This window comes from Zootoca vivipara, chromosome 11 (genome assembly GCF_963506605.1).
Source record: "Zootoca vivipara chromosome 11, rZooViv1.1, whole genome shotgun sequence".
Classification (NCBI taxonomy): Eukaryota; Metazoa; Chordata; class Lepidosauria; order Squamata; family Lacertidae; genus Zootoca; species Zootoca vivipara.
The window spans coordinates 47,322,393-47,347,673 of record NC_083286.1 but is presented as its reverse complement, the minus strand read 5'-3'; the positions used below and the strand labels follow the sequence as shown (position 1 = coordinate 47,347,673).

Sequence of the window (25,281 nt, the reverse complement as noted above, 5' to 3'; positions counted from 1 at the left end):
CTATGAGTTAGTATAGATTTAACTTTTAAAACGGTATTTATTCCTCACGATTTCAAAGATGCAATGGGTCCCCTTGATGCTTACTGGATAGCAGCGTCAGTCAAACTGGCAACCATGATTATGATATGGTAAAATGAAATCAAAAACCCATTTCAATCACAGGATTGAAATTAGGATTCCTATTCTCTGAAAAACCGTAGTTAAATATTTTGTCACAATCTTGAATTTAAACCAAACACCTGCAGTCAATACTTACTTTGAAGCAAAACCCCGTTGTCGACTACTTGAAAAAACGCGGTTTGAAATAGGTTCTCGTATACTAAAAAGCATCTTGGGTTCTTCTGGACTATACAGTAGTGATTCATTATATCCACTTGTTACTGAAAGCACACAAATTAGATAATCAGCTTCTGCATGTGTGTGAAGTAAGTTCTCAAATTAGTTGGGCTTTTAATGGCTAGGCTTTTGTTTTTTTAAATAACAAATGGCTTATACTTATATTCTGAAAGATTTGTGAAAATATATTTGCCTGCATCTTCTATTTTCACTCTAATTATGAGGATTTAAAAAACTGTTAGCCTGTCCTATCAAAAAACTGAGTAACATTAGATGTGAAAGCTAAATACATAAAATAATGTCCATTTCTACAATTCTGAAAAACAAAGTCCTGTGCAAAAGTTAAAAGGAAACATATTGCCCATAAGCTCAGAACTATGATAAAGTCAAATATACCTTTCTGTACAAGTTCCTTGTTCAATGGAAGCCTTAAGCTCTCATAACTTTTAGCTGTTGAAAAAAAGGAAGAATTGGACACAAGTCTTCTATTAGATACAATTATCTTTTGCATTTGCTGGTCAACCGTTATGGTGCTGGTAACTCACCAATCTTAAGGATTTCTTCCACAGCCTGATTTGCTACCTTGTTGATATTAAAAGACCTATAAACAGAAATAAAAACAAGGATTTTATTATATTTTTATATGGCTGCCCACCAACAGATGTTCTTTGGGTAGCATACTGAATAATATTAGGTTACAATTAAAATGCAACAACAACTGAATTTTACTGTCCAAAAAGCTTTGCAGCAGAATAAATAAATAAATAAATAAAATCGTTAGCAGCTCAGAGTAAAAGTTGTTTTAAAAGCCCTTCATCTGACACTGAAAAGATCACAGATAAAGTGCCAGGTGACCCCTCTTGGAGGCTGTAATGTAGCTAGGATGCTACCATGGAGAAGATCTTCTCCCCAGTGGCCACCTGCTTCCTTTCACTTGGCAGGGACACATGGAGCAGGGCTTCTGAATAGAATATTCGGATACAGGAAGTATTTATGCGGAAGAAGGTACTTCTTAAGGACCTGGACTAGCTCCAGCTGGGAGACTTCCCAAACCTTTCTCTAGCATTCTCAACTGTCCTAAATTTAGAGGATTTTAAAAACTGGAAGCTAATTTCTAGCTGGAAAGCAGGAGAGAGAGAAATACTTGCATAACCTCAATGGAATATTTTATGTCAACTGGAAGCAACACTAACATTTCCTTTCAACCCCTTACTACAACTTCTGGCTTTAAAAAAACCTAAAATTGAAATCTCCTAACAATGGAAAGTATCAACCCAACAGGAATTTTTCCTTTATTTCATTATCACGTTAAATGCTGTATTTTTATTATTCAGTTTATATTCCACTTTTCAACTAGTCATCAAACTCACTAACCTTATAAAACACATACATGTTCATAAAACAAAACAACAAGCCCCACTGGAGGAGAATAATCCTTTCCAAAAGGGCTGATTATTATTATTATTATTATTAGTAGTAGTAGTAGTAGTAGTAGTAGTAAATTTCTATACTGCCTTCATCCAAAGATCAGAGGCTGCACAATTTTCAGTCAAGTTACACCCAGCAGTGTGAAGACTGAGCAGCTATTTTTTTCCCCAAAATGGGCCTGCTATCCATGTTTGAGGTATTTGTGTTACATGGGGAGCACTCAAGCATCCTCATCTGAATTTTGAAGAGGTACAGTCCCAGAAGTGTACAGTACCATGTATTAGCATTCAAATTGGTTATTGGTCTACACATGTAACACACTCAAACGTTATTACAGAATTTAGAGACTAAAACCACAATTTAACAAATCACACAACTTTGAATACCAATTTTTAAAATTATCACAATCCCATTTTCTGTTTCCCTAACAACAGTAGCCACCAGCCCTGCATTAACAAAATGCTTTGGAAGCTGGCATTTCAAAAGAAGCCACAATTTAGCATGGGGAAGTTGCATCCTTTGCAAAGAAAACAAAATCTGCTTGGCACCCATAAGCCAAACAACTCAACACCATACATGCCAAGTCAAAATTAAGATTCATTGGATTTAATGGATCTTCTTTCCAGGCAAGTTGGTATAGAATTGCAGCTTGATAGAACTCAAGTGGACTTGATCATTTCGTGAGCTAGTTCTCAACTTCTTCAAGGTGATACAACATGTTCTATCTTCTATGCAAATGTGTTTACTCATTACTCCTATTGGAAAAGCCAAAGAACTAACATTTTAAGACTACACCAAACTTACCAGGCTTTTGATCCTGTTCCAGTGCATATGTTGAGACCTGAGCTCTTTTGTTTCTCCCATGGACCACCATCAACTGATATTTCATAGTAAGAGGCCCTATGAAGGGAGAATTTAAAACTGGGTTTGCAGGACTTATAGTTCACCCTGAATAAGACAGAACACAGCCCCACATCAGGCACGTACCAATCTAAAAGGGCAATTTCAAACATGGCTGAAAATTTCACATTAAATTTAGTACAGCAGTTTTTTTAATGAAGCAACAAGGTTGGTTTTTGATTGGCAAGTTTTCATCAATTTTCAAAAATGCAACAAATTGTTAGTAAGATAGCAAGCCATTTTGAAAGCCTTTTAGAATTTTCTACCTTAATTCTGTGGGTTCATCTGTAGTTAATGGGACAGGGTATAAGTATTTCCCACACTGCAGCATTAGTGCACACAGCTTTAATAATTTCTTCCTATATGTACCGTATGTGCCATCAAAATCAAAATGGAATTTTAAGACTGAACTGCAAGTAATAAAATTTGTGCCTGAAACTTGTATACCTCTGGCCCTCCAAATGCTGCTGGGCTACAGCTCCCATCAGTTTTGTCCACTAACTATGATGGCTGGAGCAAATGGGAGCTAGAATCCAGAAACTTCTGGTGGGGCACGGGTTCTCCACCCCCCGTTTTGCTTTTCCAAACTAATCATTTTATTTAAACCAGTGCTAGCCAACATGATGCCTTCCACATATTGTTAGGCAATGGCTCCCAGCAGCCCCAGCAAGCATGGCTTATGGTCAGAGATGAGGGGAGCTGTAGTCCAACAAAATCTGAAGAGCATCAAACTGGCTACCAACAACCTAATACTCAACTTGGGATCTAAATAGGTATTTCTACCACACTTCCCTACTACACTTCCCAAATTTACACCCCATAAAATATAAAATGTCTACCATGCCTAACATTCACCTTTTCATCCACCACTTGAGAACGCAATCCCATTCCACGATCATCATTCAATCATCTCCACACACTTCAAATTCTCAACTCACAAAACACTTATGAGCCTGCTCATTCAAAACTCTTCAATAATCCCCATTATTTGATGCCACTGGTAGTATTGCTCCCGCTCTTAATCCCTTCAAGCAAGGGAAAGGGAATGATCTCCACAATCTTCCATGCCCTTCTGCTTAATTTTTTTTTGTGGGGGGGGGGAGCAGCAAGCTCAACTTCAACTCTGCTACTTCAATTCTGCTTAATTTTTTTTGTGGGGGGGGGAGCAGCAAGCTCAACTTCAACTCTGCTACTTCAATTCTCCTTTCCTACATAAAACATACTGTGTTAGGAAGCGTGAAGCAAGGAAGAACTGAAAGATGAAAAGGTGTCAGCAATTAAGAGAAATAGGTCAAGTTTTGAACACTATGATTAAAAATCATTTCCCCATTTTTACTAATTACAAGGTGTTATGTGTTTTAGACAGTAACATGCAGAAAGGTCTTGTCAGACACTGTGTGGAAAGGGGTGTGTGATAAATAGTTAGTGTACTATTAGATAACTCTTCAGGTTGTTTTACAGTTTGAGCCAGTTACAAAAAATGGTTGGAGTCAGTGATAAACAATGAGGATCAGAACTTCAATAACATATGCTTGATATGCAAGATGATACACTACATGCAGGAAAAGAATCCCAAGTCAAATGTGTGTGTCCAAATAAGACCTCTTGAAACATGATGGGGGGGATATGTAGAATTATGCTGTTTTCTCACAGATTTGGGAAATTGCAGAAATGTATAATTTGGATCCAGTAATTAAGTCTGAACATATTTGCATACATTATTACACATGGAAGGAAGAAAAGGATATTGAAGTTTACAAGTGGTCCCAAACAGAAATGTTTATGATTCTAGCATACCTGGATGAGAGAGATTCTCCAATAAACACTTCATTTAATGATCTCACTGGCAAGAGGTGTGGTTCAGATATCTGAGACCCTGCAAACATAGGCAAATCAGTGCTGACAGGCTAACAGGATAAGCATCACCAGAAACCAAAATGGTAAGATTATTATAGGGATGTGTGTGAGTACACACAGAAATGGAAGACTACCAGGAGCAAAATAAATAGGTTCTTGATGTACACACTTGATGTGAAAGAACTCATTGTATAAAAGTCTGGCTATTCATTTATTGAAGAGGGCCTTGCACCTAATTGATGAGTTACCTTCTATTCTGAACATGTTTCTCCTACATATTTGAAATTAGCATTAACATCACATCTTAAGATTGAATAAAAGGTCATTGCACACCAGTGAGTGGATTATATTTTAGGATTGAAACTATACTCACTTTGATCCTGAAATCTTCCATTAACATGGGCCCTGCTGTGCTGTTCTTGACTCAACTGCTGTTCATGCAAGTCAACAGGGACAGGGTTAATGCCAGTCCCTTCAAGATATAAACGGATTCGTTGCCGCCATTGCCATCTTTAAAAAGGATAAAATAGCACAAGAATCAAACAATTTGAAATGTATGGCAATTTTTCTGCATGAATCAATAGTTCATGAAATTAAATTCCATATTAGGGAAGCATCTTTACTGGGCCAACCAAAATGTTACAAAATACAATGTAAGCTTTTAAACTCTAAAACTTACAAGACGGTGGGGGTGGGGAAGTTATCAGACATTCAATGAAGACCATTCCAGGGGTTATGTTTTTTTAGTGCAGGAGATCCCAGTGAGGCTAGCTGTCAGCAAGCCCTGCTTCAAAGAGCCACCAGGAGTTTGTATGTTGTCAGATGTGGGGAAAGTCTGAGGGAAACAGTCTTGTGGGCCAAATAAGGACTTGTGTCCAGCCTACTTAGGCCGATAAGCTGGAAGCTCCCTGACCCTGAAATGGAGGGTTCCCCATCTCTCAAACCAACAACTAGTTGTAACTCAGTTCTGCCTCTGCCCCTAGGTGAAACACAGAAGTTATTTTGGTAAATATAAAGGTATAAAGAGAACCTGGGTAGTCCCTGATAATATCACCTAAAGGTTAACAATAAAGTTATTTTTAATTTAATATTTATCATTACTGATTTTAATTACAGACAAAACTTAGTAACATCAAACAAAAACAAGTCCCAACTTCATTTGTAAGATCACAATGCAGAAAGTCACCTAATCAATTAACTGGTTTTATGGTAGTGGTGTTCAAGCTATTATGAGACTTTACCTTTACCTTTACCTTTACTATCTATTATGAGACTACACTATAGCAGGATTTAATTTCTGCTTTGAAGACTTTTTGTGCCTAACTTTAAAGTAGCATGCAACATTTTAAACCAGTTGATAAAAAAACAAAACCCAATCCCATTCATTCTATATGAAGGTATTCTGATTGGTATAAAGTTAATGAGAAATCTGTGTCCCTCCAAATGTTGCTAGGCTACAATTCCCATCAACCTTGGCTACTGGCCATGTAGGATAGGGCTGAGGGAGTTTGAGTCCAGCAGTGTTTGGAGGACCACAGGTTTCCCATCCTTGACTATAAAGATATTTCCAGTATCTTACACTTCAGAATTAAATGCCTATTATTGTGTGTGTCAACAGTAAATGTTCCAAAACATGAACATCTAAAATTTGCATTGCTGGGTATTGATTCTTGCAAACTGATCAGCAATAGCTATGATGAAATCATTAGTGTCAGATATCTCTCTACAGTTTTACTCAACTGATCTCCTAAAATCTGTTCACACAGCATCACTAAATGCTGAGTCTTCAAGAGATTAGAATGAATATCTGATTAGAATGAATATCCTCCTGAGTCTTCAAGAGATTAGAATGAATATCCGATTAGAATGAATATCCTCCAAGTAACTCAACATGAACAAGATCACTCAAACATCAATGCATTTATTACCTAACAATCTTTAGTGAAATAAGTGATATTATTTTATCTCTTTCGATAATTAACACAAACCCCCAAATGCAACACATTCAGCAAAATGTCAAACACTCAGTAAATTCCAAAATTATCCAGACTAAATGGGGACGCGGATGGTGCTGTGGGTTAAACCACAGAGCCTAGGGTTTGCTGATCAGAAGGTCGGCGGTTCGAATCCCCGCAACGGGGTGAGCTCCCGTTGCTCGGTCCCTGCTCCTGCCAACCTAGCAGTTCGAAAGCACATCAAAGTGCAAGTAGATAAATAGGTACCGCTCCAAGCGGGAAGGTAAACAGCGTTTCTGTGCACTACTCTGGTTTGCCAGAAGCGGCTTTGTCATGCTGGCCACATGACCTGGAAGATGTACGCCGGCTCCCTCGGCCAATAACGCGAGGTGAGCACCGCAACGTCAGAGTCAGTCACGACTGGACCTAATGGTCAGGGGTCCCTTTACCTTTACCTAAATGATGATTGATTACATTGTGCATTTAATGCCATTTTATAGCATTAAAATGCTGAGTATACAACAGCTTTTCTGTGTTTTCCTCCATCTGAACCGGAGGTTGTCAGAAGGCATGTGAACCAAGAAATCTTGGTAGCCAAGCAAAGTGCTCACCACAAAGTGAAGGATCACTTTCTTTTCCCCTCCTCCTGAACAAACTGAGCTGTAATACTTTACAAGAGGGACCTGTTCAGCACTGCAGTCATGTCCTCCTCCACTATGCTCCATTCCACTCCCACATGCCTTACAGATTCTGAGCATGCTTAGTCATCTTTAGGCTGTTTTAGAGTTTTTGTTCTTGTTGTTTTAAACCACATACACACACATCAATTCTTCCGTATATTGGCTAACTGGGCTTCCTTTAAGTGTGTTGATAGCTCCCTCTTATTTCTCAGTGACCCTGTTTTGCCTACAATCCTGCTGGGTACTTACCAGCTGAGTTCACCTTCTGGAGTTATATCTACCGTTATGTGTACCTAACAGTTTACACAAAAGAATCATACCCTGCTTTAAGGCAGGCTTCAAGAAAGGAAGATCTGCTGTTGATAACACTGTGGCCAGGCAGCTTGTAGGGTCAATATATATATTATCTGTGAGATCTGTGAGATATATATTATCTGTGAGATCTGCACTGGCTGCTTATCTGCTACTGGGCCAAATTCAGTATTTTAGCACTAGTATAAAAGGCCCTATATATGTATACATTTTATGTTTTAAATGCATTTTAATTTTTAATTTAATTTATATACCATCCTTCATCTTAAGATCACAGAGTGGTTTAAAACATAAAAACACAAAATGATGATGATGATGATAAGAAACAATACAATAATCACCCCAAGACCTGGTTGAAGAGAAATGTTTTTGCATACAGTACTTTGATATGGACTGCAGACTCAATAAATTCTAGGGATGTGTAGTAGCCCCTTGAATCTGTACATTTTTTAAAAAAAATGCATCTGCATAACTCCTTCAGCTTTAATCTGTGCTCCCAGTTCCAAGCCATTCTGTATAAAACAGAAATGTGTGACTGTTCCACAAATCAGACCAAGCACTGTTTTGGACACATTGGTTCCCACATTGATGCAGAGCTGGGACAAATAGTCTACAGATCTGTTCCCTACTATAGCTGTACTAATACAAAACATTACATTTATTTAAAAACAATTGTCTAGAGATACGTAAGCTCTAACCTACCTGAACTCACCACGATAGAGTTTCTGTAGGGCATCTGGAAATGAGTGTGTATATCGTACAGGTAAACACAAATGGCCTTCAGATCTGAATATAACATAACAAGGCAAGAATAAGGCATGAAATCACAGTATTCTGCTACCTCCTTCAGGCAAAGATCTGTTCCCTCTCACCCATTCTAAAAAAAAGGGAATAAGTAATACAATACTGGATTACATTTTTGTAGCTAGCTGGACAACTTTCACTTTTAGACAGCATTCTGTGCAAGATATCCCTAGGCACTCTATTTTCCAACAATTGTTGTTCATGTATTGATGTGACTAAAAACAACAAAATGGCTGCCATGGGGGCATAACGCTAAATTAGAGAGTGTACAATCACGGTGAAGCCTTTCACATAATTGTGTTTCCACATGAGAAAAGGCTTAACCTGTTGAAATTCTGCCTAGAAAATAAGCAGGAAAAGTGTATTAAATGGGAGGGGAAAACAGCAGCTCCTTAGGGTCCCAAGGATTCATAATGTGGGCTGTCTAAACAACTCATTTATCAATCACTGCTCTGACTTCACTCATTGGCATCCGATACCTTCGGGGAGGCCGGGCCTTCGTTCCGATGTCTCCCAGAGGCCGGGGAGCACTTCCCCGACTGGGCTGCAGCCACGGAAGCGCTCCCCAGCCTCCACAAAGGCATCGGAGCCGGGCCTTCATTCCGATGCCTCACGGAGGCCAGGGAGCACTTCCGCGACTGGGCTACAGCCACGGAAGCGCTCCCCGGCCTTCGTGAAGGCATCGGAGCGAAGGCCCGGCCTCCGGAAGGCATCGGAGCCAGGACTTTATTCCGATGCCTCGCAGAGGCCGGGGAACGCTTCCGCGACTGGGCTGCAGCCACGGAAGCGCTCCCCAGCCTCCACAAAGCCTCCACAAAGGCATCGGAGCGAAGGCCCGGAGAGAGAAAGAGGAAAGCCTAAACTCTGTCAAACATGCTGCAAGGGGGTGGGCTTACGGGGAACAGCCACCCCTCATCAAATCCAGTTCTTCGAACGGCTCTGACAACAGTGGAGGGGCAGGAGACAGGAAGGAGGAAATGAGCGGAGTGGGGCAGGGCTCAGGCAGCATCCAGGAGCACTGCCTACAGCCTGTGATACCAGCAAGGGAGGAGGGGCCAGCAGAGGTTTCTAGCGGGGAAACAGCAGAGGGGCGTCCTTTCAAATTCACCCTGGAACTGAGGCGATCAGCGGCTCACAAACGCAGGGGGCGGAGATTTGGGGTCCCCAAATTACTCTGCTGGGGAAGGAGCCGAAAAGTGCCATTGGGAGAATCTGATGATACTGAGTAGACATGTTTTCATGAAGCTCTTGCACTGTAAATAATATTCACAATAAAAGTCTTAAAGACAAGATGGATTGGAGTGTCGTTGCTTTCCTTCTTAAAAAAAAGCTCAACAACTTTGACCTGAACCCAAAAAAAAGGGGGGGGGGTTAGATCACTGCCAGTTTTTAACTCTGTGAGTAGATCACTGTCTCTTGGAAGTTGGCCACCCCTGATTTATACCCATGCAGAAGTAACAAACATGCAATCAATTTTGTGAGAAATAAGGAAAAACTGTGAATAATGTGCATAATTAAATGGCAAAGGAAGTCACTATATGCATATCAATGACAAAAATGTTCCACATGTCACTCACAGGCCACTAGACTTTTAATGATGTGGCTTACAATATGACAAGGTATCTGTAAGGCTTAGGCTCACCTATCTGGGTCTGTGTTTATTCCAATAACTGGTTTTAACCGGTCCAACACCTTACTGGCTGCCAAAAGCATTGTGCCATCACCTAGATGAAATATAGTTTGAGATCAGATTACTTTTACATAAAATTTAAATATTCCAATGGAAGTATCAAGTACAGAGAATTTTGTGCTCAAACTTTTAAACCATTATTGCATAAAATAGTGAAAATAGATTTTGATGCGGAACTCAATTTGCCATAAGGAAATTATACCTATGAAGAAAAAGAAAAATGGGTGCACAAAGCCTAGGTAACAACCTCTACTGAATGTTTTATAATTTGTATACAGGCAATGAGTGTTTTGTGCAAGGGTTAAGTTCCAGACCCCTGCATGTGTTGACACTAAATCAACTTTATTCTAGTAGTTCAGGTTAAGACTTATTTATTGATAAGCCAACTAATCGATTCTTCATATTGCTAAACAATTATTCCCGCAAGTTTGTTGTAATTCAAAATACCCATCCCCACTCACAAGTTAATACCTCCTGCTGCTACAACAGCATCTGCCCACCGAACTGTCTCTTCATCATATTCTCTGCGCTTCACAAGTCGGACCTCAATCTTCTCATTCCTGAAGATTTACGGAAACGCAAGTGATTATTAGTCAGGTTTGAAGGAAAGGAATACAAACTGTCAAGTTAAAAAGCTAGTTTATATAACTTTGATAATGACCTCAGAAAGGGAAGCAAAAAAACCACGTATGAATATTGAGTTATTGTGACTTTTTATATAGGATCTGATTGTTACTATTAATGTTTGATGTTTTATTATGATTTTTTATATGTGTTGGAAGCTGCCCAGAGTGGATAGCCAGATGGGCGGGGTATAAATAAAAAATATTATCATTATTAGTCCCATGGAAGATAACTATCACTTGCATCAAGCTCTTCTTACCAGTTCCCTGAAAGCTTCTAAATATTTTACACCAGGAACAGCTACACTGTGCCACTCCAGATATTGATAGACTACATCCCACCTTCCCTGTCTATCAGCCATGCTTGCTGTGGCTGAAGGGAGTTGGAGACTTCAAGGCCCACAGGCTAGTTACTCTTGATTTACATAGAAGGGGTTTTGCTATAATGTTTCCCTTTCATCACCTTCCTCTGCTAAATCCGATGTACTAGCACAAGATTATGTATCAAAAAGTTTTTAGGTTGTTATTCAGGAAGAGCTCAACCTAGTGTCAGCAAAACCTCGCATGTACACATCAAAACCTGTAGTGTAAATTGTAGTTAGATTATTGGTGACTTTAATTATATTTTGAATGTTTTTAAAACACCTGCTTCTAACCATCTTTTAGTGATTGTGGTTTTTTGGGAGTGTGTAAACCACTTGGAGGTTTTATGACTCTCTCTCTCTCTCTCTCTATATATATATATTATACATGTTTCTCCGAAAATAAGACACCGTCTTATATTTATTTTTCTTCAAAAAAACAAACACTATGGCTTATCAATCAATCAATCAATCAAGCTTTATTACGGTCGTATACCAGCTATTAAAATAAAAATGCTTTACAGGGCTATGGGGGTTGTCATTCGGGGTGGATATAAGAGTCTATAAGTTTGAAGCGGCTATGTTTCCAGAAGGCGGGTCCAGCTGGCCTTTCCCCTGGTGCTGCTCAAAGTTCTCGGTTTCGTGCCCGAGCGAAGGAACTACTTCCCACAGTCCGATCCCACATTTACTATTCCAATGGCTGTCTTGTTCTGGGGGGGAACTTACCTGGCAGGGGAGACACCATGATCACTATGGCTTATTTTCAGGGGATGTCTTATTTTTTTCCTCCTCCTGCCGCAGCCGGCATTGCTGTTGCACCTATCACCATACCTTATTTTTGGGGTATGGCTTATATTCCTTGAATGCTTAAAAATCCTGCTATGGCTTATTTTATGACTACGTCTTAAAATAGGGAAAACAGGGTATATATATAAAACAAACAAAAATAGTTCATGGTTGTTACTATGTTGTTCAATTGAAAACTAACTCAAGAGTGAAACTGCCGGTTATGTTCTACTGATTATGAGGTCAGTCCAAATCTCAACAATACCCTAACATTATCCAGTTTGGTTAAATGATGCAACAATAGCTTTGAGTGCACTGACACTTGTGTATGCAGAGAACTGCATACAGATAACCTTTGTACATCTTTTTCAACAGAGAAAATAAGAGCCCTGTGGGATCAAGCCAAAGGCCCTTCTGGTCCATGACTCTGTTCTCACAAGTGGCCAAACAGATGGCCATGGGAAGGCCACAAGCAGAACAACAGCACTCTCTCATCCTGTGATTCCCAGAAACTGGTATTCAAAGCAATACTGCCTTCATCAGTGGGGGTAGAATATATCCACTGATGGCTTTTGGAAAAGGATTAGATAAATTAATAGAAACAAAGCTATTTAAGTTGGTGGCAATCACTACCTTTTGTGGGAGCAAATTCCATGGTTTAACTATGTGCTATGTGAAGTATTTTCTTTTTTCAATCCTGGATCTTCCAATATTCAGCTTCACTGTATATCCCTGAATTCTAGTATTATGGGAAAAGAATAATTTTGCTCTCTCCATTTTATCCACACCAAGCTTTATTTTATACACCACTATCATGCCCCCTTCCTACGTGCCTTTCTCTAAACTAATATGCCCCAACTATCCTGTTTGAACTATGAGAAACTTCTGAAACTGAATGTGTCCATATTTTGATATCAATTTCAAACTTTTTCACCTGGGAATGTATCACAAATCATGATGTGTGTGTTTATGTGTGCTATGCAAAAATCACAATGTGGGAAAAACTGTGAAGCCAACCAATGCTTCTCTCAACTCCTGTAGCCCATTAACTCTGCCGGCTCAGCTCTCCCCTGCCTCCTGTAGGGTGCAGCAAATAAAAAGAGCAGGCACCAGCAAAAACCATGATGTGTGAAAAACTGTGAAGCCCACCAATGCCTCTACATAGCTCCATCCTTATTTCACACATTGTGATATATCGGTATATTGTGATGTTTAGCTGGTGATATATTATGATGTTGAAACCAGATATCGCCCAGCCCAAATATGCATAAACATGGTTTACTGGATCAGAGTAATTATAATTTCATATACTGGGCATTAGAATAATGTGCCAAACTTCTAGAACCTCTGCTCTCTGAAATTATTCATTATATTATATATTTTTATTATAATCATTATTATTGATACATACCCTTACCTTAAACTATCTACTACATGCTCCACATTTTTTGTATGAATCCGATGTCGCTCCAGTAGTCCACTGTAATTAGAGCCTTTTAATGCAAGCTGTGAAAGACAAAAATCAGAATTTAATAAAGTTGGCAGTAATTTTCTAAACATGTGAAAACAGTATGTAAACAGCTAAGCTTGAGCACACTACATTTTAAAAAGCTAAAATTAATTATGGAAAATTGGAACTGTCAGAAACATGAAAATGGTTTGTTCTCTAAAACCAAGCAAGCAAGAAAGTATTCACTGGTAACTGTTGCTCAAAATTCAGAATCTGCATATAAGCATGTGGAACACTACCATTTTAATGAAAAGTTCCAGTATACAATTCTATTCTACCAGCCATATGCATTCTGACATACCAATCAACCAGTGTTAAAACTCAAATATACGAGCTAAGTGCAAAATGGCTCCTTAAACAAGGGTTATAGTTGCCAAAATGGAATGCCTAGTTGCCATTTGGGGTCATTTTCAATATGACTTTTTGGTTCCTGAAATTCATTCTGATTGTGCAGATAAAATATAGCGAATAGGATGTGTTGTTAATATGTGAAAACAGTCAAGATCCGAGGCATGCACCTCCAGATCATTTGGTCACAAATGGTCAATAGCCAAGTGCAAAATGTGCCTGGTGAATTTCAAACGCTGCAATCAACTATAAGATATTTGTTGTTGTTTAGCCGTTTAGTCATGTCTGACTCTTCATGACCCCATGGACCATAGCACGCAAGGCACTCCTGTCTTCCACTGCCTCCTGCAGTTTGGTCAAACTCATGTTTGTAGCTTCGAGAACACTGTCCAACCATCTCGTCCTCTGTTGTCCCCTTCTCCTAGTGCCCTCCATCTTTCCCAACATCAGGGTCTTTTCCAGGGAGTCTTCTCTTCTCATGGGGTGGTCAAAGTATTGGAGCCTCAGCTTCACGATCTGTCCTTCCAGTGAGCACTCAGGGCTGATTTCCTTCAGAATGGATAGATTTGATCTTCTTGCAGTCCATGGGACTCTCAAGTCTCCTCCAGCACCATAATTCAAAAGCATCAATTCTTCGGCGATCAGCCTTCTTTATGATCCAGTTCTCACTTCCATACATCACTTCTGGGAAAACCATAGCTTTAACTATATGGACCTTGGTTGGCAAGGTGATGTCTCTGCTTTTTAAGATGCTGTCTGGGTTTGTCATTGCTTTTCTCCCAAGAAGCAGGCGTCTTTTAATTTCATGACTGCTGTCACCAGCTGCAGTGATCAAGGAGCCCAAGAAAGTAAAATCACTCACTGCCTCCATTTCTTCCCCTTCTATTTGCCAGGAGGTGATGGGACCAGTGGCCATGATCATAGTTTTTTTTATGTTGAGCTTCAGACCATATTTTGCGCTCTCCTCTTTCACCCTCATTAAAAGGTTCTTTAATTCCTCCTCACTTTCTGCCATCAAGGTTGTGTCATCTGCGTATCTGAGGTTGTTGATATTTCTTCCGGCAATCTTAATTCTGGCTTGGAATTCATCTAGTCCAGCCTTTTGCATGATGAATTCTGCATATAAGTTAAATAAGCAGGGAGACAATATACAACCTTGTTGTACTCCTTTCCCACTTTTGAACCAATCAGTTGTTCCTTATCCAGTTCTAACTGTAGCTTCTTGTCCCACATAGAGATTTCTCAGGAGACAGATGAGGTGATCAGGCACTCCCATTTCTTTAAGAACTCGCCATAGTTTGCTGTGGTCGACACAGTCAAAGGCTTTTGCATAGTCAATGAAGCAGAAGTAGATGTTTTTCTGGAACTCTCTAGCTTTCTCCATAAATAAAATAAGTTTTACTAAGAGTTCTGAATTGGGATAAAATGAGAGCCTGCAGTTTAGAACAAATTAGGAGCAGTATCTCCTGGTGCATTATAGCATCTCACTGGCAACTGTTTCTAGTCACTAAAGAAGCTGGCTTTGTTACTTCTCTATCTACCTGGCAAGAGGATACTGCATGAAAAGCCCGATGACACCATACTGAAAGAGGCACTCTGTGTACCTATACTACTGCCAGCTTTTAAAAAGTTCTTACTCCTGTGGTTGCGTATATTGAGGACCTTGTCCTCTACTAACAAAATTAAATTTCTGGCCACCACTGACAAGCTTTTCTGGGGACCACTGAATATACACAAAAAACATTTAAGTAAATTTTTATCCCAGTATAACCCTTAGAAAAGTGCCCAAGGTGACAAAAAGATCAAAAATAAGGAAAACATCAGCAATTAAACCACGAAATGCTTAAGAAAACTTGTAGAAAGTTGGGAGTTTCACATGCACCAAAGAATAAAAAAGGGAAACATCCTGTGATGCCTGCAAGATTGCACAAATGATTTCTGTTTGCACAACATGGCTTCCTCTTTCTCTCCTCCGCTGCAGCATTCTGAGCACCCGAAAAATCAGCTCCAGAAAAGCCACCATCCTTCTGGAGCAGATTGTGGAGGAGCATGAATGGAGGAAAGAGGAAGTCTGTTTATGTGCTACTGAATGTCACCCAAAACATAAAATAAAATCAAGTAAGTCACTGAGCTTACAGAAGAGGAGAGAGAAACAAAATATGCCTAAATTTGTTTTTACGCATGTCACCATCTTTTGTGAGCACACTTCATTGTAATTCTCCTTAGCCTTCAGAATTTTGGCCTGCCAGCCTGTTTACTTGATTGCAATTCTTGGCAGGTTTCAATCTGCTTACAAATACTTGCCTGAATAAACTGAGAATTTTGTCTGAATTCTCTCAACACTGCATATTTAAAGTAAGTTATATTCTTAACATACAAGCTGTTCATGTTACAAATTTACCATGACAGCACATGGGTCTGTGGGAAGGTGGATGAAAAGCTGCCACTAAATTTTGTCTTAGTTCTGTAAGTGTATATTAGAGTACAATGAGCAACAGAGTACAATGAACGCCAGGGCAGGAACTAAACTGAAAGGATAGGAATAGAACCACCTGCTTCCTTCATAGCACATCTACGTTCTCTAAAAATCCAGCAAATGTATCACACTATAGTTAACGGGCAGATGAGCAAAAAGCCACACAACAGTGAGTTGTATAATCAAGGCAAGAATGAAATAGAACCATGTAACTAAATGAACCAATCTCTAAATTAATCCTCCCACAGGAACACTCCAACAGAAATAACACACATACTACATTACATTCTCAATTGTTTTTGTCCCAGCTAAAGAAGATTGGCATTGGCAATTAAAGGAATATGCTGAAATGGCAAAATTGACAATGAAACTAAGAGGAAGAGACGACAACAAATTTAAGGAAGAATGGAAGATGTTTATTGTATAAATACAGAAGCATTGTACACAGGTTAATACATCGTTCTGCCCCCATCGTTCTGCCCGGACACTGAGGTCCAGTACCGAGGGCCTTCTGGCGGTTCCCTTGTTGCGAGAAGCCAAGTTGCAGGGAACCAGGCAGAGGGCTTCTTGGTAGTGGCGCCCGCCCTGTGGAACGCCCTCCCATCAGATGTCAAAGAGAAAAACAGCTACCAGATTTTTAGAAGACATCTGAAGGCAGCCCTGTTTAGGGAGGCTTTTAATGTTTCTGTTGGAAACCGCCCAGAGTGGCTGGGGAAACCCAGCCAGATGGGCGGGGTATAAATAATAAATAATAATAATTATTATTATTATTATTATTATTAGCAGGGTTTTAAGATTACTTGTAATTTTGTTATGAATGGATAATAGGTAATTTAAATAGGTTTTAAATGTAACAATGGACATGCAGTATGTTGATAAATAATAGAACCAAGGTAGGGACTAGTGGGAAGTCAATTTGTTTTTGTGTACTGTTGTTTTTATTTTTGTTATTTTTGGAAAATTAATAAAATGTTTTTTTAAAAAAACACATTCTCAATTGTTTTAAAAAAGAATTTTAGTGACCCTATAAATTCTGAACACAAAAGGATGTGGGATAATGTGATGCTAATGACCAATACCAAGATGGTCTACCAGGCTTGCATGTTAAGCACGCTGCTGTGGACAACTTACACCCGCCAGGAGTGATGCCTCAGTGCCTTCCAAATGCACTGTGTCAGGAAGATTTTGGGCATCACATGGCAGGACATTCCACAACCTTGTGTACAGCACCTTTGTTTAAAGAGAGTTGCTATGACAATAGTTTGAAGATCAAGTCAATTCATGTACGTCAAAGATTCCAAGGATTGTCATTTCAGAGATCAGTTTCTCAAACAAACTACACAATGAAATGAATTTTGTTCAGTGAAAATATTACTTCACTTGAAAATGATGTCTTCAAAGAGTCTGAACGTTGGATTGTCCTGTCAGAAGACAATGTAAACACTCATTATCACAATCTTTTTCAGGAACTGCGTATGTACAAACAAAAGTAAACTCACAGTCTTAAGAATGTTCTGGCAGAAACAAACTCCAGAAAGGAAAGATCTGTAAGAGAGTCCCAATCTTTCTGTAATCTATACTACAGTGGTGCCTCGCTTAACAAACGCCCCGTAAGACAAAATTTTCGCTTAAAGAAAGGATTTTTCTAGCGGAGGTTGCCTCGCTAGACAAATTCGTTTTACGAAAAAATCGTCTAGCGAATCGCGGTTTCCCATAGGAATGCATTGAAATTCAATTAATGCGTTCCTATGGGCAAATTTTTTTTAAAAAAAATCAATGCATTCCTATGGGATTCGCTAGACAAATTTTTCGTTATAAGAAAAGACCCGTGGAACAAATTAAATTCGTCTAGTGAGGCACCACTGTATCGTGTTCTGCTTTTAAGATGCTCAAGTAGGAACACAAGTGGAAAATTTGCAAGAAACCAAATCAGCAAGGTAAGCAAAGATTTAAAAATATTAGTTTACAGCTATTTTACATGCCTAGACAAATAAAATAAAATATGGAGCCTCTGTTCTTTTGCATGGAGTACTCTAGATGTAGTTTTTAAAATCACCTTTTTTCTTTGCTCATAAGGTCTGTGTCTACAACATTATTTGAGCAACGTTAACTTAAGATAAAAGGGCACAATGTAAAAAACCAATCACAATACTGTATGTGCAAAGAACTGAACGGAACTAAGATAACTTAACAGCAAAAAGCCTGTGCTATCCTGGGATGCTGTCTAGGTTTGTCATTGCTTTTCTCCCAAGAAGCAGGCGTCTTTTAATTTCGTGACTGCTGTCACCATCTGCAGTGATCAAGGAGCCCAAGAAAGTAAAATCTCTCACTGCCTCCATTTCTTCCCCTTCTATTTGCCAGGAGGTGATGGGACCAGTGGCCATGATCTTGGTTTTTTTGATGTTGAGTTTCAGACCATATTTTGCGCTCTCCTCTTTCACCCTCATTAAAAGGTTCTTTAATTCCTCCTCGCTTTCTGCCATCAAGGTTGTGTCATCTGCATATCTGAGGTTGTTGATATTTCTTCCGGCAATCTTAATTCCGGCTTGGGATTCATCTAGTCCAGCCTTTCGCATGATGAATTCTGCATATAAGTTAAATAAGCAGGGAGACAATATACAACCTTGTCGTACTCCTTTCCCAATTTTGAACCAATCAGTTGTTCCATATCCAGTTCTAACTGTAGCTTCTTGTCCCACATAGAGATTTCTCAGGAGACAGATGAGGTGATCAGGCACTCCCATTTCTTTAAGAACTTGCCATAGTTTGCTGTGGTCGACACAGTCAAAGGCTTTTGCATAGTCAATGAAGCAGAAGTAGACGTTTTTCTGGAACTCTCTAGCTTTCTCCATAATCCAGCGCATGTTTGCTATTTGGTCTCTGGTTCCTCTGCCCTTTCGAAATCCAGCTTGCACTTCCAGGACAAAGGTCCGTATAGTTAAAGCTATGGTTTTCCCAGTAGTGATGTATGGAAGTGAGAGCTGGACCATGAAGAAGGCTGATCGTCGAAGAATTGATGCTTTTGAATTATGGTGCTGGAGGAGACTCTTGAGAGTCCCATGGACTGCTAGAAGATCAAACCTATCCATTCTTAAGGAAATCAGCCCTGAGTGCTCCCTGGAAGGACAGATCGTGAAGCTGAGGCTCCAATACTTTGGCCACCTCATGAGAAGAGAAGAATCCTTGGAAAAGACCCTGATGTTGGGAAAGATTGAGGGCACTAGGAGAAGGGGACGACAGAGGACAAGATGGTTGGACAGTGTTCTCGAAGCTACGAACATGAGTTTGACCAAACTGCGGGAGGCAGTGCAAGACAGGAGTGCCTGGCGTGCTATGGTCCATGGGGTCACGAAGAGTCGGACACGACTAAACGACTAAACAACAACATCCTGGGATACATCAAAATCAGTGGTGAATATGCTATGGAAGCACACTCACTATGTTTGCACTGCATATATGAATCCCAGGATGGGATTTGCATCCAATTTACAGCATGGATTGGCTGGCCAATATATCAAGCAAAAAACCCGCAAACCCTTCCCACATAAAAGTTTATTTAGAAGGGCTGTGAGAGTGCTTTTTTAAAAAAAGCTTTAAGGATTTTTAGAACAGCCACAAAGGCAGGTACTTGCAACCCCACCACTTGCAACCCCTCAAAGCAGAACAGTCCGTTGAAAGATAGGAATGATTAGAAGAAGAAAAACTGAAATGTTTGACAATAACCAGTTGAGAGGCTAAGCATTCGGAGAAGTACATCACAAAATAACAAATACACCCCTAAGAAATTGGCTAAGAAATTGCATGAGGAACATGCAAGGTAGGAAGAAAAACTCTGTGCTTCTCTGTTAGTATGATGCAAGATAAGGAAAATATGTAAAGAGAAAACTACTGAGAACAATGAATATGACAAACATTCTGAAACACCGTACACATTTCATTAGATAATGCAAAGAAGACTACAATAGTGTTCAAAGAAGTTACTTTTGTATCTACTTTGCCAGGAACTGAATATACAAAAGTGTTTCACATCAGTAAGAGAATTTCTAAGGCTGTGGGAAAAGAAAGCCTAAGAGTTTCTGCCAACTGGCAGAATCAGAGCAGAATGAATATCACTGATTAAGAACTACTGTTTCCAAAGCCAAGGCAGCCTCTGAAGAGAATAGAACCTGAGGAGTTATACTACTTTAAAGGGGTGCCACCACAATCCCCTCCGCTGCCATCTCAAAAGCAGAGCAAGACTAGAATGACAAGAGCGAGCTTAATGGCACCGTATTTCCTACAAAGAAGCTAGTCCTTGGCTCCACAGCAGCCAGTGATAACTGTGCGAGAGTACTGCTCTATAGCAAGCCACTAATTTTGTAGAAACAAATTGTATTGAAGCTCACAGAAAAGCAGTAGTTAAGCAACTGGAAAACCTAAAATTTCCAATTTCAAAGCAGTAGAAGCAGCTAGCAAATACCATGGCAGAATAGTTTTATATGACAAAATGCCTGTTCACCGAGGTGGGCACTGTGTATGAACCTCTGCAATTCTATGCATGTTTGTTAAACATTTTGATCCTGCTGTTCATTCAAAAAAGTATCACACGGATAAGATAGTCTGTGTTCCCAGGCTTACAATGTAAAACACAAGACACAAAGGAAAAGGCATTGGGAGGGAGGAGGAAAAAATAAGTTAGGCCTATCAAAGACAGATAAATGAGTATACATTTAAACACTTAATTATAAACAGTGTACATTATCCTATTATACAGGATGCCATTTCCTGGGAATAAAGGGCTGGATGCCAGTGCTCCCAGTAACAAGCCCACAGTGTAGTAAAGGAGTTCCCAAACTGTAGAGCTTCATGCAGGTGGTCTGCAGTATGTCTGTAAAAGTACAATTAAAAGCATCCAGCATCTAGCATAGTGCATTACTATTGCTACAACAGGAAGGGAGGGGGGGGGAAATCATTAAGTGGTCTGCAAAGACTCTCAGCAATTTCCAAATGGTTCGGGGGGGGGGGGCGGGGGCTTGAGAACCATTGCTAAAGTATATGACTAGTTATGTGACATCTATCATGCTTGACCATGCTTCTTCAGATATTTAGAAAAGCACACTTTAACCCTAATAGAGGGCCACTGATTCAGTGTTGAGATATAATAGTTTAGCATATTAAGATTTAATTCTAACAAGCTATCATTTTTAAGCCATCATTTTTATCCATGCTGATCAGAAGATATTATTTTGAAAACCTAATGGTCATAACAATATATATTTCATAAAGAATGAACCAGGAAGCCTTGCTGACATTGCTGGAAGTTTCATGAATACAGAATCTCTAGCACAGTTTGATAGCTCATTCTGTATATTGACATGAACCAAGCTGCTCTCAATTTTTTTCCTAACATGTAAACCCCACCTTCCCCCTATCAATCTGATCATTGTTGCAGGATGAACAGCTGTGTCTTTATAGATATATAGCAGGAATTATCAGATTACTGGCTAACAGCAGAGAGAGACTGGCCTGTGATATAATTTTGCGTGGGTGGAATGAATCTTTGTCAGCAGCATACAGTAGTCTATGATTGCTATAGAGAAGGTGTGCTAATATGGCATGAAGTAGTAAATGTATTACATACACTATACTTATGTGATCAAGTATATCTTTAAGGCCAGAAGGGAGAAAGACAGCACTAAACTGTACACACATCAGGAGTATGCAACAGTTCATTTAACTTCCCTTCCCTTCAGAGCCAATAATATTAGCCTCACATGGCTGCAAGTTAGGTAGTTGGACTGGGGCTGAGTGCTACCAAAATAGATGGTACTTTCCTGAAGAGTAAATAATCAAGATGAATCTGTGTTAGCAGTTACTGCCATGTGAACCTGTGCATGTGGAAACATGTATAACTGCCACTTCGTTAAAAAAGTGATTCTAAATTGAAGTCTTGATCTTTCGAAGCCCGAGTGCTGGCCAGATAAAACACCTATTTTCTTAGTAGTAGAAGTTATTAGATGTATCAAAGAGCAAATAGCTGATGGTACTATCATAATGTTGTGAATATTGACAGTTGACAATATCCTTGAAATAAATAAATCTGTATGCAATTAACCAAATAATAGAGGGCAGCATAAGGCCAAACTACACAAGTGTTAATATTCTGTGGTCATTTTTTGTTCTTTTGTTTTATTAACACTCAGATGCAGCCTTGAGTAGATAAAACTAGGAACAAAAGGATTAGGTCTTTTCCTTATTAACTCATTTTCTGCTCCAGTTCCACTCATGCCCTCCAAAATAGTTGCAAGGTGGGAAAAGATGCAAGGGTGGTACTCCAAATTGTTTTGGTAGTTAGGAATTTGAACTTTGAACCACCCATCCCAAAAGTGTTCTCTGCCAAATTCTTGTACACTTAATGGGCAGACACATTTTTTTTGTTTCTCAAGTTAAACTGATATACGGTAAGCATATAGAGCATGGCTCTGGAACCTGTGTCCCTTCAGATGTTGCTGAACTTCAATCTGACCATACTGGTTGGGGCAGATTGAGCTGGAATTCAACAGATTTGGAGGGCCACAGCTTTCCCATTCTTGATGTAGTAGAACAGGGGTCCCCTAACTATGGTCCGGGGGCCAGATGCGGCCCACGCGAGCCAATTGTGTGGCCCCCGGCGGCCCCCGCTCTTACTGGCGTGCCGCGGTGCGGTTGCCCATCTCCAGGTCGGCGCGGCACCAGAAATAGCTTGTGCGCATGTGCGGGCCATAGGGCAGGGGAACATGCTCCCATACGCACGCGCACAAGCTATTTCTGGCGCCGCGCCGACCCGGAAGTGCACCGAAAATGACGTCTGCACATGTGCAGAAGCCATTTCCGGCTCCGCGCCGCACCAGAAAAGGCAAGTGCGCACACGTATGGGAGCGCGTTCCCCCGCCCTCTGGCCCACCGAACGATCGGCGCCGGAGGAACCAGCCCAAAGCCGGGTAAGTTTGGGGACCCCTGTAGTAGAAGATGGCTTCATTCAAATTATACCTGTTGATATTACACAGCCACTATAATAAGGAGGGAGTCAGTTAGTTCGAGTGGTCCCCACTACATTTATGCTTCTTTCAGACTGAGTAAGCAGGTAGAATAAACCGGCAATCACCCAATGCTGTTACTAAAAAAGAACTCCTCCCCAGCCACACACCAGCTTGACAAATTGCCACTATTAGTGGCACCTGCCCTGTGGAACACCCTCCCATCAGAGGTCAGAGAGATAAACAACTACCTGACATTTAGAAAATACCTAAAGGCAGCCCTGTTGAGGGAAGTTTTTAATCTGTGATATTTGATGTATTTTAATGTTTGTTGGAAGCCGCCCAGAGTGGCAAGGAAAGCCCAGCCAGATGGGCGGGGTATAAATAAATTATTATTATTATTATTATTATTATTATTATTATTATTATTACAAACCACAAAAACAGTTGTTGATTGGGTGCTGTTTGGGGTGTTAAGTATCTGCCTCCAACAGTCACCTCCCTGTGCTAACTTACCTTGTTATCAGAGAAAGAGTGTGTGTTCATGTCAAGGTATGGCTTATACATGCACAAAGATGAGGTCGAGGTCATAGAATGACAGAGTTGGACTAGATGACCCTCAGGGTTCCCTTCCAACCCTGTCATTCTCGGCCCATTTGCAGGCCGAAAGGGAAGATTTAAACACGCGATCCCCGAGCACCTCCACTCACCAGCTGCTTGAGGTCCTCCTCGGAGAGCCCCGCGTACCGGTACCGCTGCTGCTCGAACTCGTAGCGGGTCGTCTTGGCCACCACCACCACCCGGGCCGGGCGGAACCCGCCGCCGACGCCTCCCGACCGCGAAGGGAGCTCCGAGGAAGCATCGGAGCTGAGGCAGCGCTGCGAGGTGGAAGGGGCAGACGGAGGCGGCGGAGACGGCGGCGGCGAAGACCCTCGCCCCGCCAGCGCTAACGGCTGAGAGGGGAGCCCGGACGCGGCAAAGGCGGCGGCGGCTGAAGCCACCGACGCGGCCAGGCGGGCTGCGCTGGGCGCTAAGGCGAGGTGGCTCTGCGGCGGCGGAGCTGGCGGCTGGTGCCTCCGGGAAGGCTTGAGCAAGGCGCGGAGAGCGGCGGAGGGACTGCCGCCGCTCAGGTAGCTCGGGAGGCAGGTCATAGCCCGGGCTCGCGGGGTTCCTCCTGGAGCCGCCGCGCGGCCGCCACAGCCGCTGACGAAGAAGCGAGGGAGGCGAAGCGACAGAGCAGCGACCTTCCCCCTCAGGTTTTGCGCCACAACGGCGCGCTGCACGCGCTAGGGAAAGTGGCGGGGGGGGGGGTGAGGAAAAGCAACACACAAGCACGCACGCACGCACGCACAGCCCCGCCCCCTTCTGCTCCGCGCGCTCCGCCTGACGCACGGACGCAGGCGACGTGGGCGCGACCCTTGCGGGAGGCAAGGGACACCGTGCGCAGGGGCCGCGAGCCCGCTCTCTCTCGCTCTCTCCCCTCCCCTTTTTTGCCACAGCCCGGCGGGTCCCATACGGGCTTTCGACGTCGACTCGCTTTCTGCGCCTGCGCAGGTTTCGCTCAATCCAGAAACCGCCCATTGGTTGACGCGACGTTATAGCCGCGCAAGGCACGAAACGGGCTCGAGCTCTTCCAGCCGCGCTTGACCAATAGGAAATGCCCTTGCCCTGAGCGCGCGGGCGGCGGCGGAGGACGTTCCGCAGCTCGGAAAGGGATAAAGCGGGGGAGATTGAGAGAGGCGAAGGCGGCCGGTGGGCGCCGTGAGCTGCGGTCCCGTCACAGTCCCGCGGCTCGATTCCACTTTCCTGCAGGTAGCTGCCGCCTTTATACACAGTATTGACAGTCCTTGGTCCATCCATCATCTAACTCAGTACAGTATTGCATGCACGGACTGGCAGGAGCTCTGCAGAGGGCTTCAAACACGGAGAAGGGAGTCTGTTCACTGAAAGAAAGGGAGAGAGAACCATGTGTGTGGAAACAGTGGAACCATGAGTTACTTGCAGGAACAGTGTCCCAAACTCGTTCTGATTTTTTAAAAAGTCCCCTCGACATATATTTTCAGACACTATAAAAGTATACGTTTATCATAAGCAACAGCCAAGCACTCAATTTATTAGCACTGTACATTTCCTACCAAAGAGTTATTTTTACGATATAAAAATTGTGAGAGGTGCATGATGGAAATCTGCTTTGATCTTATAGGGGAAAAACAGTGTGG

The 25,281-nt window shown here is 41.4% G+C and overlaps 1 protein-coding gene across 5 annotated transcripts in view; it reads right to left on the bottom strand.

The window, feature by feature from the left end:
- NADK2 (NAD kinase 2, mitochondrial) overlaps positions 1-24,377 on the bottom strand; it is a 29,069-nt gene extending 4,692 nt beyond the window's left edge. The window contains exons 1-11 of one of the 5 annotated variants that reach the window (XM_035100504.2): positions 23,773-24,377; positions 13,151-13,239; positions 10,434-10,522; positions 9,915-9,996; positions 8,171-8,254; positions 4,895-5,031; positions 4,462-4,540; positions 2,569-2,712; positions 882-937; positions 733-786; positions 257-380 (exon numbers count right to left, since the gene is read on the bottom strand). In XM_035100504.2, coding sequence (XP_034956395.1) covers positions 257-380; positions 733-786; positions 882-937; positions 2,569-2,712; positions 4,462-4,540; positions 4,895-5,031; positions 8,171-8,254; positions 9,915-9,996; positions 10,434-10,522; positions 13,151-13,239; positions 23,773-24,213 — 1,379 coding nt within the window. In that variant the 5' untranslated portion in view covers positions 24,214-24,377. Of the gene's footprint in view, positions 1-256; positions 381-732; positions 787-881; positions 938-2,568; positions 2,713-4,461; positions 4,541-4,894; positions 5,032-8,170; positions 8,255-9,914; positions 9,997-10,423; positions 10,523-13,144; positions 13,240-23,772 lie in introns of those variants that run through there. The other 4 variants (XM_035100505.2, XM_035100507.2, XM_035100506.2 and 1 more) reach the window with 4 other exon arrangements.
- Between the last annotated feature and the right edge of the window lie 904 nt (positions 24,378-25,281).